The 12,539-nt window shown below is 36.3% G+C and overlaps 2 protein-coding genes across 4 annotated transcripts in view; one reads left to right on the forward strand and one right to left on the reverse strand.

Moving 5' to 3' along the window:
* The window catches only part of ASPN (asporin), a 35,679-nt gene extending 23,691 nt beyond the window's left edge, over positions 1 to 11,988 (forward strand). For both annotated transcript variants that reach the window (XM_037037154.1, XM_037037153.1), the window contains 3 exons: positions 8,436 to 8,529; positions 8,918 to 9,056; positions 11,463 to 11,988. In XM_037037154.1, the coding sequence (XP_036893049.1) occupies positions 8,436 to 8,529; positions 8,918 to 9,056; positions 11,463 to 11,660 (431 nt within the window). In that variant the 3' untranslated portion in view covers positions 11,661 to 11,988. The remainder of the gene's footprint in view (positions 1 to 8,435; positions 8,530 to 8,917; positions 9,057 to 11,462) is intronic.
* CENPP (centromere protein P) overlaps positions 1 to 12,539 on the reverse strand; it is a 286,410-nt gene that overhangs the window by 144,850 nt on the left and 129,021 nt on the right. The gene's annotated exons all lie outside the window — the stretch shown is intronic.

Below are 12,539 nucleotides of genomic sequence, written 5' to 3' on the forward strand. Positions count from 1 at the left end.
TTCTCCTTCTGGTACCCTTATAATTTGGATATTGGAACGTTTCAGGTTGTCCCAGAGGTTTGTAAGAGTCTCTACATTTTTTAAAATTCTTGTTTCTTTGTTCTGATCCAGTTGGATGTTTATTTTTTACTTTTGTTCCAAATTGTTGCTTTGAGTCCTGGTTTCCTTCCTGTTACTGTTGGTTCCCTGAACATTCTGCTTTATTTCACTTTGGGTATCCTTCATTTGTGTTTTCCTTTTTTGACCAAGCTCAGTCAGATCTGTGAGAATTTTGATTACCAGGGCTTTAAATTCTCCATCAAATAGGTTGGCAATCTCCTCCTCGGTTAGCTCTCTTTCTGAGGCTTTACTCTGTTCTTTCATTTGGGACATATTTCTTTGCCTTGGCACACCTGATAGGTTGTGAGGGGGTGGAGCCATGGCAGGACAACCCTGTTTGCTGCACTGCAGCACTACCTGTGGGAGAGGAGCCAGAGAGGGAACAGTGTGGCAGGCCTGCTGGTCTCTAGTGCACTTTTCAAAGGACTCTCCTGTGAGACTGGGAGCTTCTCCTACTGCCAGAAACCCCAGGCATGGCCCACCACCACCTCTGAGTCTCCTTAAGTCAGCCCTCCCCCGCCCCCCGCCCATGCAGCCAACCCCGTCCCCAAGGTCTGCCCCAACACCAAGGTTTTTCTGACTAAGCCCTTGTGTTCTGCTGCCTTACTGGTCTGGTTGTTCTGGATGATTTTTTTTTTTTGTTTAATTCCTTTGTTGTCAGAGTTCCATGCAGTTTAATTTTTTAGCGCTTTTGGTTATTTATTGATTTCAGATCGATTGTTATTCTCCTTTTGGTTGTGTGAGAAAGCAAAGGGTCTCTATTTATACCTCCATCCTGGCCAGAACTTGATGATTATTATTTTAGAGTATGGGACTTTACATCTGAGATTTATGAGTATGGGATTTATATTTTAGAGTATGGGACTTTATGCCTTCCCATCCAAAATACCGTGCAGTGGAAAACACAGGCAGCTACAGCACAATCATCCAGGTATCCTTGAGGAGGGATGGAGGAAGAGATCATTAGTTTATTTTGTTCATGAGATTCCTCTTATAAGTGAGATCATATGGTATTTGTCTTTCACCAACTGGCTTATTTCATTTAGTTTAATAGTCTCCAGTTCCATCCACACTGTCACAAAAGGTAGGAATTCGTTTTTTTCTTCTTCATGGTATTCCACTATATAAATGTACCAGTTTTTTAATCCATTCATTTACTGATGGGCAGTTAGGCTGTTTCCAACAGATGGCTATTGTAAATAGTGCTGCTATGAACATAGGTGTGCAAAAATTCTTTTGAACTGCTATTTCCAGATTCTTAGGGTATATTTCCAACAGTGGAACCACTGGGTCAAAAAGTGGTTCCACTTTTAGTTTCTTGAGGAAATTCCATATTTTCCCCACAGTGTCTACACAATTCTGTATTCTGAACAATACTGAACTAGGGTTCCTTTTTCTCTACATTCTCATCAGTACTTGTTGTTTGGTGATTTAACAACGATAGTCATTTTGGAAGGTGAGAAATCTCACTGTAGTTTTAATTTCCATCTCTCTGATGGCTAGTGATGTTGAGCATTTTATATGTCTTTTGGCAATCTGTAGGTCCTCCCTGGAAGTGTCATTCAGGTCCTTGCCCATTTTTAATTGGCTTATTTGTCTTCCTAATGTTGAGTCGTGTAAGTTCCTTATACATTTTGGAAATTAAAACCTTGTCTGATGTATTATTGGCAAGTATATTCTCACATACAGTTGGTTCACTTTTCATTTTGATGATGTCTCCTTTAGCCATGCAGAAGCCTTTTAATTTGATAGAGTCAAATTTATTTTTTCCTTTATTTCCCTTGTCCTAGGAGATACATCAGCAAAAATACTGCTACATAAGATATATGAAATTTTACTGCCTTTTTCCCCAAAGATTTTTATGTTATCATGACTTATATTTCCCAGTCCAGTTTTTCTCAACACTTTTAATTGAAGAGACTGTCTTTACTCCATTGTATGCCCATGTCACCTTTGTCAAATATTAATTGAACCATAGAGACCTGGGTTTATTTCTCATCTTGCTATTCTGTTCCATTTTTCTACATGTCTGTTCTTATGCCAATAGCTGACTCTTCTGATTACAGTGGCCTTGTAATACAGATTGATATCAGATATTGTGATCCCTCCAACTTTGTTCTTCTCAAGATTGCTAAGGCTATTTGGGGTCTTTTTTTGTTTCATATAAATTTTTGGAATATTTGTTCTAGATCTGTGAAATATGCCACTGGTATTTTAATAGGAATTGTACTGAATCAGTAGATTGCTTTGGGCAGTATGCACATTTTACTGATATTAATTCTTCCCATCCATGAACAGGGTGAATGCTTCCATTATTTGTATCTTCCTCAATTTCTTTCTCCAGTGTTATACAGTGTTCCACTTACAGGTCTTTTATATCATGGTTAGATTTATTCTGAGGTACTTTATTACTACTTTTTATTGCTATAGTAAATGAATTTTTCCTTAAGCTTCTCTTTCTCATAGTTCATTGTGAGTATACAAAAATTTCATCAATTTCTAAATAGTAACTTTGTATCCTGCTATTTTGTGGCATTCACTTATTAAGTCAAATAGTTATGGAGTGGAGTCTTTAAGATTTTTTATGTACACTATCGTGTTGTCTCTGAATAATGTTTAACTTCCTCCTTTCCAGTTTGGATGTTTTTTATTTCTTCTTCTTGTCTGATTGCTGTGGCTACTATTTCCAGTACTATGTCAAATAAGAGTGGTAAAAGTGGATACCCTTGTCTTGTTCCTAATCTTAAGAGAAAAGCTTTTAGTATTTGCCCCCTGAGTATGATGTTGGCAGTAGGTTTTAAGTATATGCCCTTTTTATGTTGAGGTACGCTCTCTCTCTTCCCACTTTGCTGAGTGTTTTTATCATATATGTGTGCTGGATTTTATCAAATGCTTCTTGCATCGGTTGATAAGACCTTGTGCTTTTTTTCATTCATTTTGTTTATGTGATGTATCACATTTATTGATTCATGAATATTGTACCATCCTTGCATCCTGGAATAAATCACTCTTGATCATGGTGTATAATCTTTTCAATGTATTTCTGGTTCTTGGTTGCTAGTATTTTATTGGGGATTTTAGCATGTATGCTCATAAGAGATATTGGCCTGTAATTTTCTTTGTTGTGTCTTTACCTGGTTTTAGGATTAGTATAATACTGGCCTTGTAAAAGAGTTTGGGAGGCTTCCTGCTAATTGAATGTTTTGGTATAGTTTGAGGATAGGTGTTAGTACTCCTTTGAATATTTGGTAAAATTCACCTGTGAAGCCATCTGGTCTAGGCCTTTTGTTTGCCCAGAGGGTTTTCTTTAATTTTTGGTTCAATTGTGCTATTTGTTATTGTTGTTCAGGTTTTCTACTTCTTTCTGATTCAGTTTTGGACACTGCATGTTTCTAGAAATTTATCATTTCAGCAGGCTGTCCATTTCCTTGGCATATCATTGTTCATAGTAATGTCTTACAATCCTTTGTACTTCTGTGGTATTGGTTGTTACTTCTCCTTTTTCATTTCTTTATTTATTTGGGTCCTCCCCCTTTTTCTCTTGATGAGTCTGATTAAAGGTTTGTCAATTTCATTTATTTTCTCAAAGAAGCAGCTCCCAGATTTATTGAACCTTTGTGTGTGTGTATATATATATATATATATATATATATTTTTTTTTTTTTGTCTCTATGTCATTTAGTCTGCTCTGATCTTGATAATTTCCATCCTTCTACTCACTTTGGGCTTTCTTTGTTGTTGTTCCTCTAGATCTTTTAGGTGTAGTGTTAGGTTGTTTGAGATTTTTATATCTTTTTTAGGTAGGCCTGTATTGCTCTAAACTTCCCTCCCAGGACTGCTTTCACTGTGTCCCATAGGATTTAGGATATTGTGTCTTTATAGTCATATGTTTCCACAAACTTTTCGATTTCCTCCTTGGTGTCATTGTTAACCCATTCAGTATTTAATAACATCTTATTCAGACTCCATGTATTTGAATGTTTCTGATTTTTTTCTTGAAGTTGATTTCTAGATTTAATCTATTTCGTGATCCAAGAAGATTCTTGATATAATTTCAATTTTCTTGACATACTTAAGACTTATTTCACGTCTTATCATGTGGTCTACCTTTGAAAATGATACATGTACATTTGAGAAGAATGTATATTTTGCTTTTGGGGGATGAAATGTTCTGTAAATATCAATTAAGTCCATCTGATCTAGTGTGTAATTTAGTGCCACTACATCCCTGTTGATTTTTTTTGTCTGGAAGATAGGTCCATTGTTGACAGTGGGTAGTTAAAATCCACTACAAAGACTCTATTGCTGCCAATCTCTTAAAGTGCTCCTATATTGGGTACATATATGTTTACAATGGTTATATCCTCTTGTTGGAGTACTCCCATAAGTATTATGTAGTAATTTTTGTCTTTTATAATGGCCTTAGTATTTTTTTCCATACGTTCATATTCAGTCTATGTGAATCTTTTGTTCTGAGGTGGGTCTGTAGACAGCATATTTGCAGGTTTTGTTTACTTACTCATTTAGCTACCTTATGTCTTTTGATTGCAGCATTTAATCTATTTACATTTAAGGTTATTATTGATAGGTACTTATTCACTGCCATTTTCTCTCTTTGTACTTGTGTTTCTCTCTATATATCCTTTTCTTCTTAAAGCAGTCCCTTTCACATCTCTTGCAATGCCTGTTTGGTGGAAATGTATCTTTTTTAGTCTTTTTTCTTTTAATTGGGGAAACTCTTATTTGGCCTTAAATTTTAAATGAGAGTCTTGCTGGATAGTGCAGTCTTGGTTATAGGTCCTTGCTTTTCATTACTTGGAATATTTTGTGCCAGTCCCTTCAGGCTGTAGGGTTTCCATTTAGAAATTAGCTGATAGCCTTATAAAACTCCCCTTGTGTGTTACTAGCTGTTTCTCCCTTGCTGCCTTTAAGATTCTTTCCTTTTCTTTAAATTTTGCCACTTTGATTGTAATGTGTCTTTTGAGTGGGCCTGTTTGGGTTCATTTTGATTGGGACTCTCTGTGCTTCCCAAAACTGTGTAACTTTTTCCCTCACCAAATTAGGGAAGTTTTCTGTCATTATTTCTTCAAATAGGTTTTCTATTACTTCCTTCCTTTCTTCTCCTTCTGGTAGCCCTATGATGTGAATATTGTTATATTTCATGTTGCCCCAAAGCTCCCTTAAAGTATTCTCATTCTTCTTGAGTCTTTTTTCACTTTGTTGCTTTGATTGGGTGGGTTTTTTTCTACATTGTCTTCCAACTCACTTATTCGATCCTCTGCTTTATTTAGCCTGATTTTAATACCTTCTCTGCATTTTTCATTTCCACATGGTTCTTATACACAGTTTATATATCATTTTTTAAAATTTTCATTTAAAAATATTTTTAAGAGCAGGAAAGGGAGGGAGAAAGAGGAGAGAAACATCAATGCATAAGAGAAACACTGACCAGTGCCTCTTGCATGTCCCTAACTGGTGACCTGGCCTGCAACGCAAGCATGTGCTGTGACTGGGAATTGAGCTAGCAAATTTTCAGTTCGCAGGCTGGTGCTCAATCCACTGAGCCACAGCAGCCAGGGCTCTATGTCCTTTTTTAGGCTGATGTTGTTCCCACTAAATTCCTTGTAGCTCCCATAAAGTTACTTGTAGTTCTCATTAAGTTCCTTGCACATCCTTATAACCATTATTTTGAACTATGTCTAATAAATTGCTTACCTCAATTTCACTTAGTTAGTTCTCTTCCTGGATATTCCTCATTTATTTTCAGTTGAGGGTTCTTGTCTCCTCATTTTAGGTGACTCTTTTTGTTTATTTCCACATATTAGATCAATCTGCTTTGACTCCCTGTCTTCATGCAGTGGCCTTCTATGGTAGGAGTCCTGTGGGACTCAGTGGTGCAGTCTCCTTGATCTCCTGAGCTGGATGTTCTAGGGATGCCTTTTATGAAGTTTATGTGGGCTCTCCTATTGTAATTGGGTTTTGATTGTTGTTGGCTCGTTATTGGTGGGTGCTCCCCTCCAAAGGGCTGATGGAGAATTAACCTCCACCATGTCTTGTATGCTGTTGTACAGGTGCTGACAGAACATTAACAAAAAAAAGAAAAAAGAAAACACCCCCACGCCAGCAACAATACCCCCCACCAACATCAATGTCAACAACAAATGAGTAAAGATTAATAAAGGTAGAAAGAAAATAAGAATATTATGTGAAAGAAAAAAGAATATAAGATGACTAAGAAAGAAAAATGATTTTGAGAAGATACGGGCGAGAGAAATTGTAAGAGTAAGGAGTAGAAACAAGGTGATGAAAGAGAACAAATAAAATTTAAAATGAAATAACAAAGGGAAAGAAGATAGCAAAGTGGAGTAAGAAGAGGGAAGAGTAAAATATGAGATTTAAAATTTAAAAAATAGTGAAAAATGGGAGCAAAATTAAAGAAACAGTAAAAAGTTAAAAAGCTATGTGAAAGAAAAATAGCTCAAATAATGGAGGAGATCAAGGTGGAGTTTGTCTCAGAAGAGTTTAGTGTTTGCCTGCTGGCTTGTCCTTCTGGATACACCTCTGGTGTCCTTAAGTTGTCCCATCTAGTTCTAGGCAGCCTGTAAGAAGCCATAAGCTTTTCCACAGTTTGTGACATCTGCAGTCATCCTCACTGCTGCGCACTCCTTTGGCTTTTTAGCAGCACCAGGCCTAGATGTGGGTCAACTAACATCTGAAAGCACTGCAGGTAATGCTTCCACCTGCCTCTGCCGGTGATCTTGTCATTAGTCTTAGTCTAGCTGCTGACCTGTTTCTAATAGGCCTTCTGGTGGAATCAGTAGGATAGGATGCCTGGATCTCCTGTAGGAGGTGCTGTTCAGACTTCAAGGAAGATGGTGGTGTGTTCACATATCTGAATCCGTCTCTTAGTATTTCCCTGAACTCAGCAGGCTTCCAGAGCCCAGAGTTTGGGTCTGACAGTATTCTTAGGCTTTCCTGTGAGTTGGAAGCAGTCTGGTTCCTGGGAAGGTGTATATAATGGCAATGTCCTAAAGCCAGTTTCTAACACTCATCAGTCTGCTTATGTTCCTGTCTCCTTGGCAGGGGATAAGATGCAGGTTTGGGGAAAGTAAGAAAGAAGCCGGGTTAGGTAAGTAGGATTGCAAAGGATGTGGCAAGCAGGATTTGAGAATGAGAGTAGGAGGCTTCCTGAGGCTGGCGTGAGCAGTTTTCCCACAGGACGGGATAATTGTTTTTCCCCTGCAAGGGTTTTGTTTTTCTGGAAAAAAAAAAAAGGCTGCTGCAGTATGGTGTTATATCCCAGCACTAGGAACCCAGCAGCTGGTCTCCCAAGAACCTCCCCCAAGCCTTCCACTCTAGACTTTTCTCACATGACTGCAGACAGTGCTGCCCTCACTTCCCCAAGCCAAAGGTGAGTGGCCAGGGAAACCTCTGCAATAGCCCCTTAGAAGAGAAGAAAGGGGGAAAAAAAGGTGGTTTTTGTCTCAAGCAGGCTCCTAATTTTCCTAATGATCTCATATATATTGTTTTACAGTTGATTTGTTCAAGTCAGGATTCTAATAAATTTTACAAATGCATTTGTTTGGTTCTTATATCTCTTAAAATTTGTTTTAAGCTGTAGTAAGTAACTGTTATTAATTTTGTTAGATGTGATACTGATATGATGGTATCATAAATAGAAGATGACTATATGAGTTAAAGACATCTAGTAAAGTCTTTACAGGTGAATTATCATTATGCAGAGAATTTAATTTTAAATAGACCAGCAAAAAACAAGTGAATAAATAAAAATCAACTGTTTTTAATAACAATAATCAGAGAAGGGGGACTGGTGGGCTGCAAAGGTGAAGGGATTAAGCCAAAAAAAAAAAGAGAGAGAAAACAAAACTCATAGACACAGATGACAGTGGAGGAAAAAAGGCATGCGGGAAGGTAGGATACAATAAAGGAGACATAAATAATGAAAGAAGGAGACTGGACTGGGTGGTGAACACCATACAATATACAGATGTTGTATGACAGAACTGAATGATTGAAAGGGATATAATTTTATTAAGCAATGTCATCCCCCCAAATTTCAACTAAAAAATCAGTAAGGAATGACTAATGGGGCAGATGAACCAAAATTAGAAAAACTAAGACAATTATTAAAGTTGGGCCAATACAATGATGGTCGGTATTCAATTTTGGTGTATGTTTGAAGTTTTCCATAATGAAATATTTAATAAAAGCAGATCCCTAAAAAATTACCTAAGACTATAATGTGAAACTTAACAATTAAATCAACTGAGATTGATCTTACTTGATCTAACACACCTTTTTTTCCTTATCATTAGAACTACCATCAACTTTATTAGAGCTTCATCTAGATTTTAATAAAATTTCAACTGTGGAACTCGAGGACTTTAAACGATACAAAGATCTACAAAGGTAAAAGTTCCCCAGAACCTAACTTACAAGTGGTACTCTATATGATGAAGATATTAATGAAATTTCTTGGAGAATATTATAGGGACCTAATCAAGATTATATTGTTACTACTAGGAAAACTGGAAAGTACTGCTATTATTCCATTTCTATAACAGAGGAGGGTACCAAATAGAATGAGAAAACAAAAAATTTCAAATATTACATAAAGAATTTTCTGACAGTGGAGGAGAGGGCTGTTAACATACTGAAATTGGTTATTAAATAAAACCATGAACTACCTTTCTCTGAACACATATATAGGACAGGTTTATATTTTTAACTCAATTATTTTCATCTAACTGTATCACTCTATCTTCTTAAGAGTTGATGAATTTTATATCACTTTTAGGCTGGGCCTAGGAAACAACAGAATCACAGATATCGAAAATGGAAGTCTTGCTAACATACCACGCATAAGAGAAATACACTTGGAAAACAATAAATTAAAAAAAGTCCCTTCAGGATTACAAGAATTGAAATACCTACAGGTAAAACATTCTACTTGTGTTTTGTAGATATTAGTACTTTTCTTTGTTCTTATGAGACCTCTTAACACCCAAGGCAAAGACCAAGTAAGTTGTAAGGGTAAAGTAGGAGAGCATTAGGAGACTGGTTTCTATGGGAACGTCAGCTAAAATACTCAAGTACCCATGTCTATCCTTCCCTTTCTCTTACTAAAACTGCCAAGGCCATTATGGCATTGGCACTAGCTAATTTCAGGTTTCTGGGTGGCAGTGGCTATGTAAAGGCAGGACTGGCCAGGAGGAAATCAAGTAGGACCACACTGGAAACACTTAATATAGGCAAACCCTGTAGACAAGGCCCTAGGTATTCTCACTACTAATGTGGTGGTAAATTAGAAGTGTGTATGCTTTTTTAAAAACTCAGACCAGAAAATAAAATCAAAAGTCAGTATTTGGAACACCATACATTCACATTTCTTGTTCTAATTATTAAAAATCTTTTTCCTGTAATCTAGCAACTCCTGACTAGCTGGGAGGGGACACATAATCCTTGGAGAATTGCATAAAGATCCTCCCACATAATCCTTGGAGAATTGCATAAAGATCCTCCCAAGAACAAAAATGAAGACAACCTTTTGCACATAATTTTGGAAATTTTACAGATCTCCTTGATTCTCATTTATAGACCTCAAATTAAGAATTCATACTTAACCCCTTTTCACCTTAGCCTATTTTTCTTATATGGCTTATTTTACTATACAATGTTCTCATCTTTCAAGAAGCAAAAACATACTGAGAACAAACCTGGGCTTTGAGCTACTTGCTTCTACATTTCTTTCCTATTTATTTTTAAAAGTTTTGTTAGCTACACTCCTTTGAGATCCAAGCCATCGAAATGGACGTGCTATATATAGGTGTTCATCTCAAAGTTACAACTTTTGCTTTGACTTTTTGAAGTGGTAGATCTAAATGCCTATTGTTAACCAGTGAGCAGGACCTGAGTCCTTTCTCCCTTGAGCGGTCCCATCTTTACGTACTTAACTCCATGACTCTGGTCCCAGCTTCTGGGCACTCTTAAATCTACCCATACTCCTGTTGGCATTTTAAAAAGATGAATAGAATTGTAACACAAACAGAGAACACAAGTCATAAGGATACAATTCAATGAATGTCCATAAAGCAAACAGGATACATGTCCAGCACTGTCTCCCATTCCTAGTGAGGTCAGTGCTATGGTAAACTGTACCTTGCACTGACACTGAGCTGCTGGGAAATGCAGAGCAATCACAATAGCATCTGTCACAAAATCCCCAAGACACAGGGAAGAGGGGGCTCCAACACCAAGCTTAAAGGTTTTAGTAATGCCTAGAATTCTCATGACTAGCTCAGATCCATCTCACAAAGACATAAAGGCAGAATATAGAGTAACAGCCAGAACCAATATCTTAGCCTTGCCAGCAGGAGGGTCCAACTTTTTTAATATGCCAAAATGCTATCAGTTAAGAATATATTTTTTACTTCCCAGAAATCTCAGTTGCCAAAAAGGATCAAAAAAGGAATTTAAAGGGTTTTAAAGGGAATGAAGGGAAGACTCTATATTGTCCATCTCAATGATAATGTAAAGACATACACAAAGCCTAAAATATTTCAGTTTCTGAACTGGTGCAAATAAAGATTGAACTATTCATGCTGTATTACAGATATGTGTTTAAGTTGTCAACAGATATATTTTCCTACAAAACAACTTACATGAAAGCAGCTCTACATGTCTCTCCCTTCATCACAGAAAATTCTAGATAACAATTCTTCACATTTATATTGCAAGCCTATTCTTGAAGCACTAAATTGCATTCTTCTCCTCATTTTTAATACTTTTAAAACTATTTGTTTATTTATTTGTTTATCTTAGACAGAGGGGGAGGGACGGAGATAGGGAGAAAAACATCAATGTGAGAGAAACACCGATCAGTTGTCTCCCATACACACCCCAACAGGGGACTGGGGAACAATTCCACAATCCAAGCAAGTGCCCTGACCAGGTTCAAATCGGTGAACTTTTGCTTTGTGGGACCAACTGAACCACACCATTCAGGGCTCTAATACTAATAAAACACTCTTAAAATTATCATACATAAGGCACTGAAGTGATCACACATACACACACATCTATACATGTGTAGAGAGGAAGAGTGGTGCTTACTAGGCAGTGTGCTCTAGGGCTTGGCATGAGTCCTATACATGAGTCCTTCACACATACAGCACTTTTGTATATAACACATGTGCCTGAGTTGCTGAATTAAGTATTTAACAGGCATATATCTTAAGTAAAATATATTCAAATCAGTGTAAAATAAACCTATAAATTATAAAGAGTATCTTCTTTTACATGTACTGTATACTTTAAATCCATTCTTTTTTCTACTACAACAGATAATCTTCCTTCACTCTAATTCAATTACAAAAGTGGGAGTGAATGACTTCTGCCCAACAGTGCCAAAGGTGAAGAAATCATTATATAGTGCAATAAGTTTATTCAACAACCCAATGAAGTACTGGGAAGTGCAACCTGCAACATTTCGTTGTGTTTTGAGCAGAATGAGTGTTCAGCTTGGGAACTTCAGAGAGTAATAATTAGTAATTCCACTTAATGTAAAATTAAAAACTGTTACATTTGGGATATTTGAACTCTATTAATAATATTAGTATTATGCTCAGAAGTAAAAATCTATTCCCATGTGGTACATCCAGTGACTTATTTTATGACAAAAATTGCATCAATTGCAGTTTTCTTTTTCATACAAATGATTTTGCATATATTTCATGTTTGAAAATTCTTTCTCAGAAAAAGACATTTAGTATTTAACACTTTGTTACCAAGTATATTTTAAATAGATCTGTACTGTAAATGGAATGTTTGACAGTAATATCTGTGTTCATTCATTTGCTGTTAAAAAAATAACAACAGCAGTGACATGCAGAGTGAATTATACTATTCTTATTTTTTTCCGTAATAACTCGGGTAGTATTGTAATATTTCTAAAAATGTTAAAATATGGTTTGATATAATCATTCAAATGATCATGTCTTAGGGCCTATCTTTATGCTTAAAACTAAACCTTTATAATAAAACCTTCAGTAAGTGTTATGACCAACTCCACAGATGCTATTCATAAGAGGTGGTTTTTGAGCTATGGCATGTGCTTTACTTTTTAAATTACTATTATTCAATTATAAAACTTCTATAAATGCATACTTGAGTGTTAATATAAAATCTGTAACTCACACCTTTTATTATCACAGTTATTATAAGCTTTTAATAGTATGTCAATTGGTAGGTAATGTAACATTGTCACCTCAGTGCTAAGAGATATTTTCAAGATATTCTTTTATAAGGCCTTGTTTGGAAGAGCCTAGACACTCTAAATTCTACAGCAAATTGTCTCCTAAAATGTGCACAGATTGGATAACTCTGAAAAATACAACTGGTATAAATAAACAGGTACAGCA

The sequence above is a fragment of the Sturnira hondurensis genome, unplaced genomic scaffold, assembly GCF_014824575.4.
Source record: "Sturnira hondurensis isolate 20B ecotype Veracruz unplaced genomic scaffold, ASM1482457v3 Scaffold0022910, whole genome shotgun sequence".
In the NCBI taxonomy this organism is placed as follows: Eukaryota; Metazoa; Chordata; class Mammalia; order Chiroptera; family Phyllostomidae; genus Sturnira; species Sturnira hondurensis.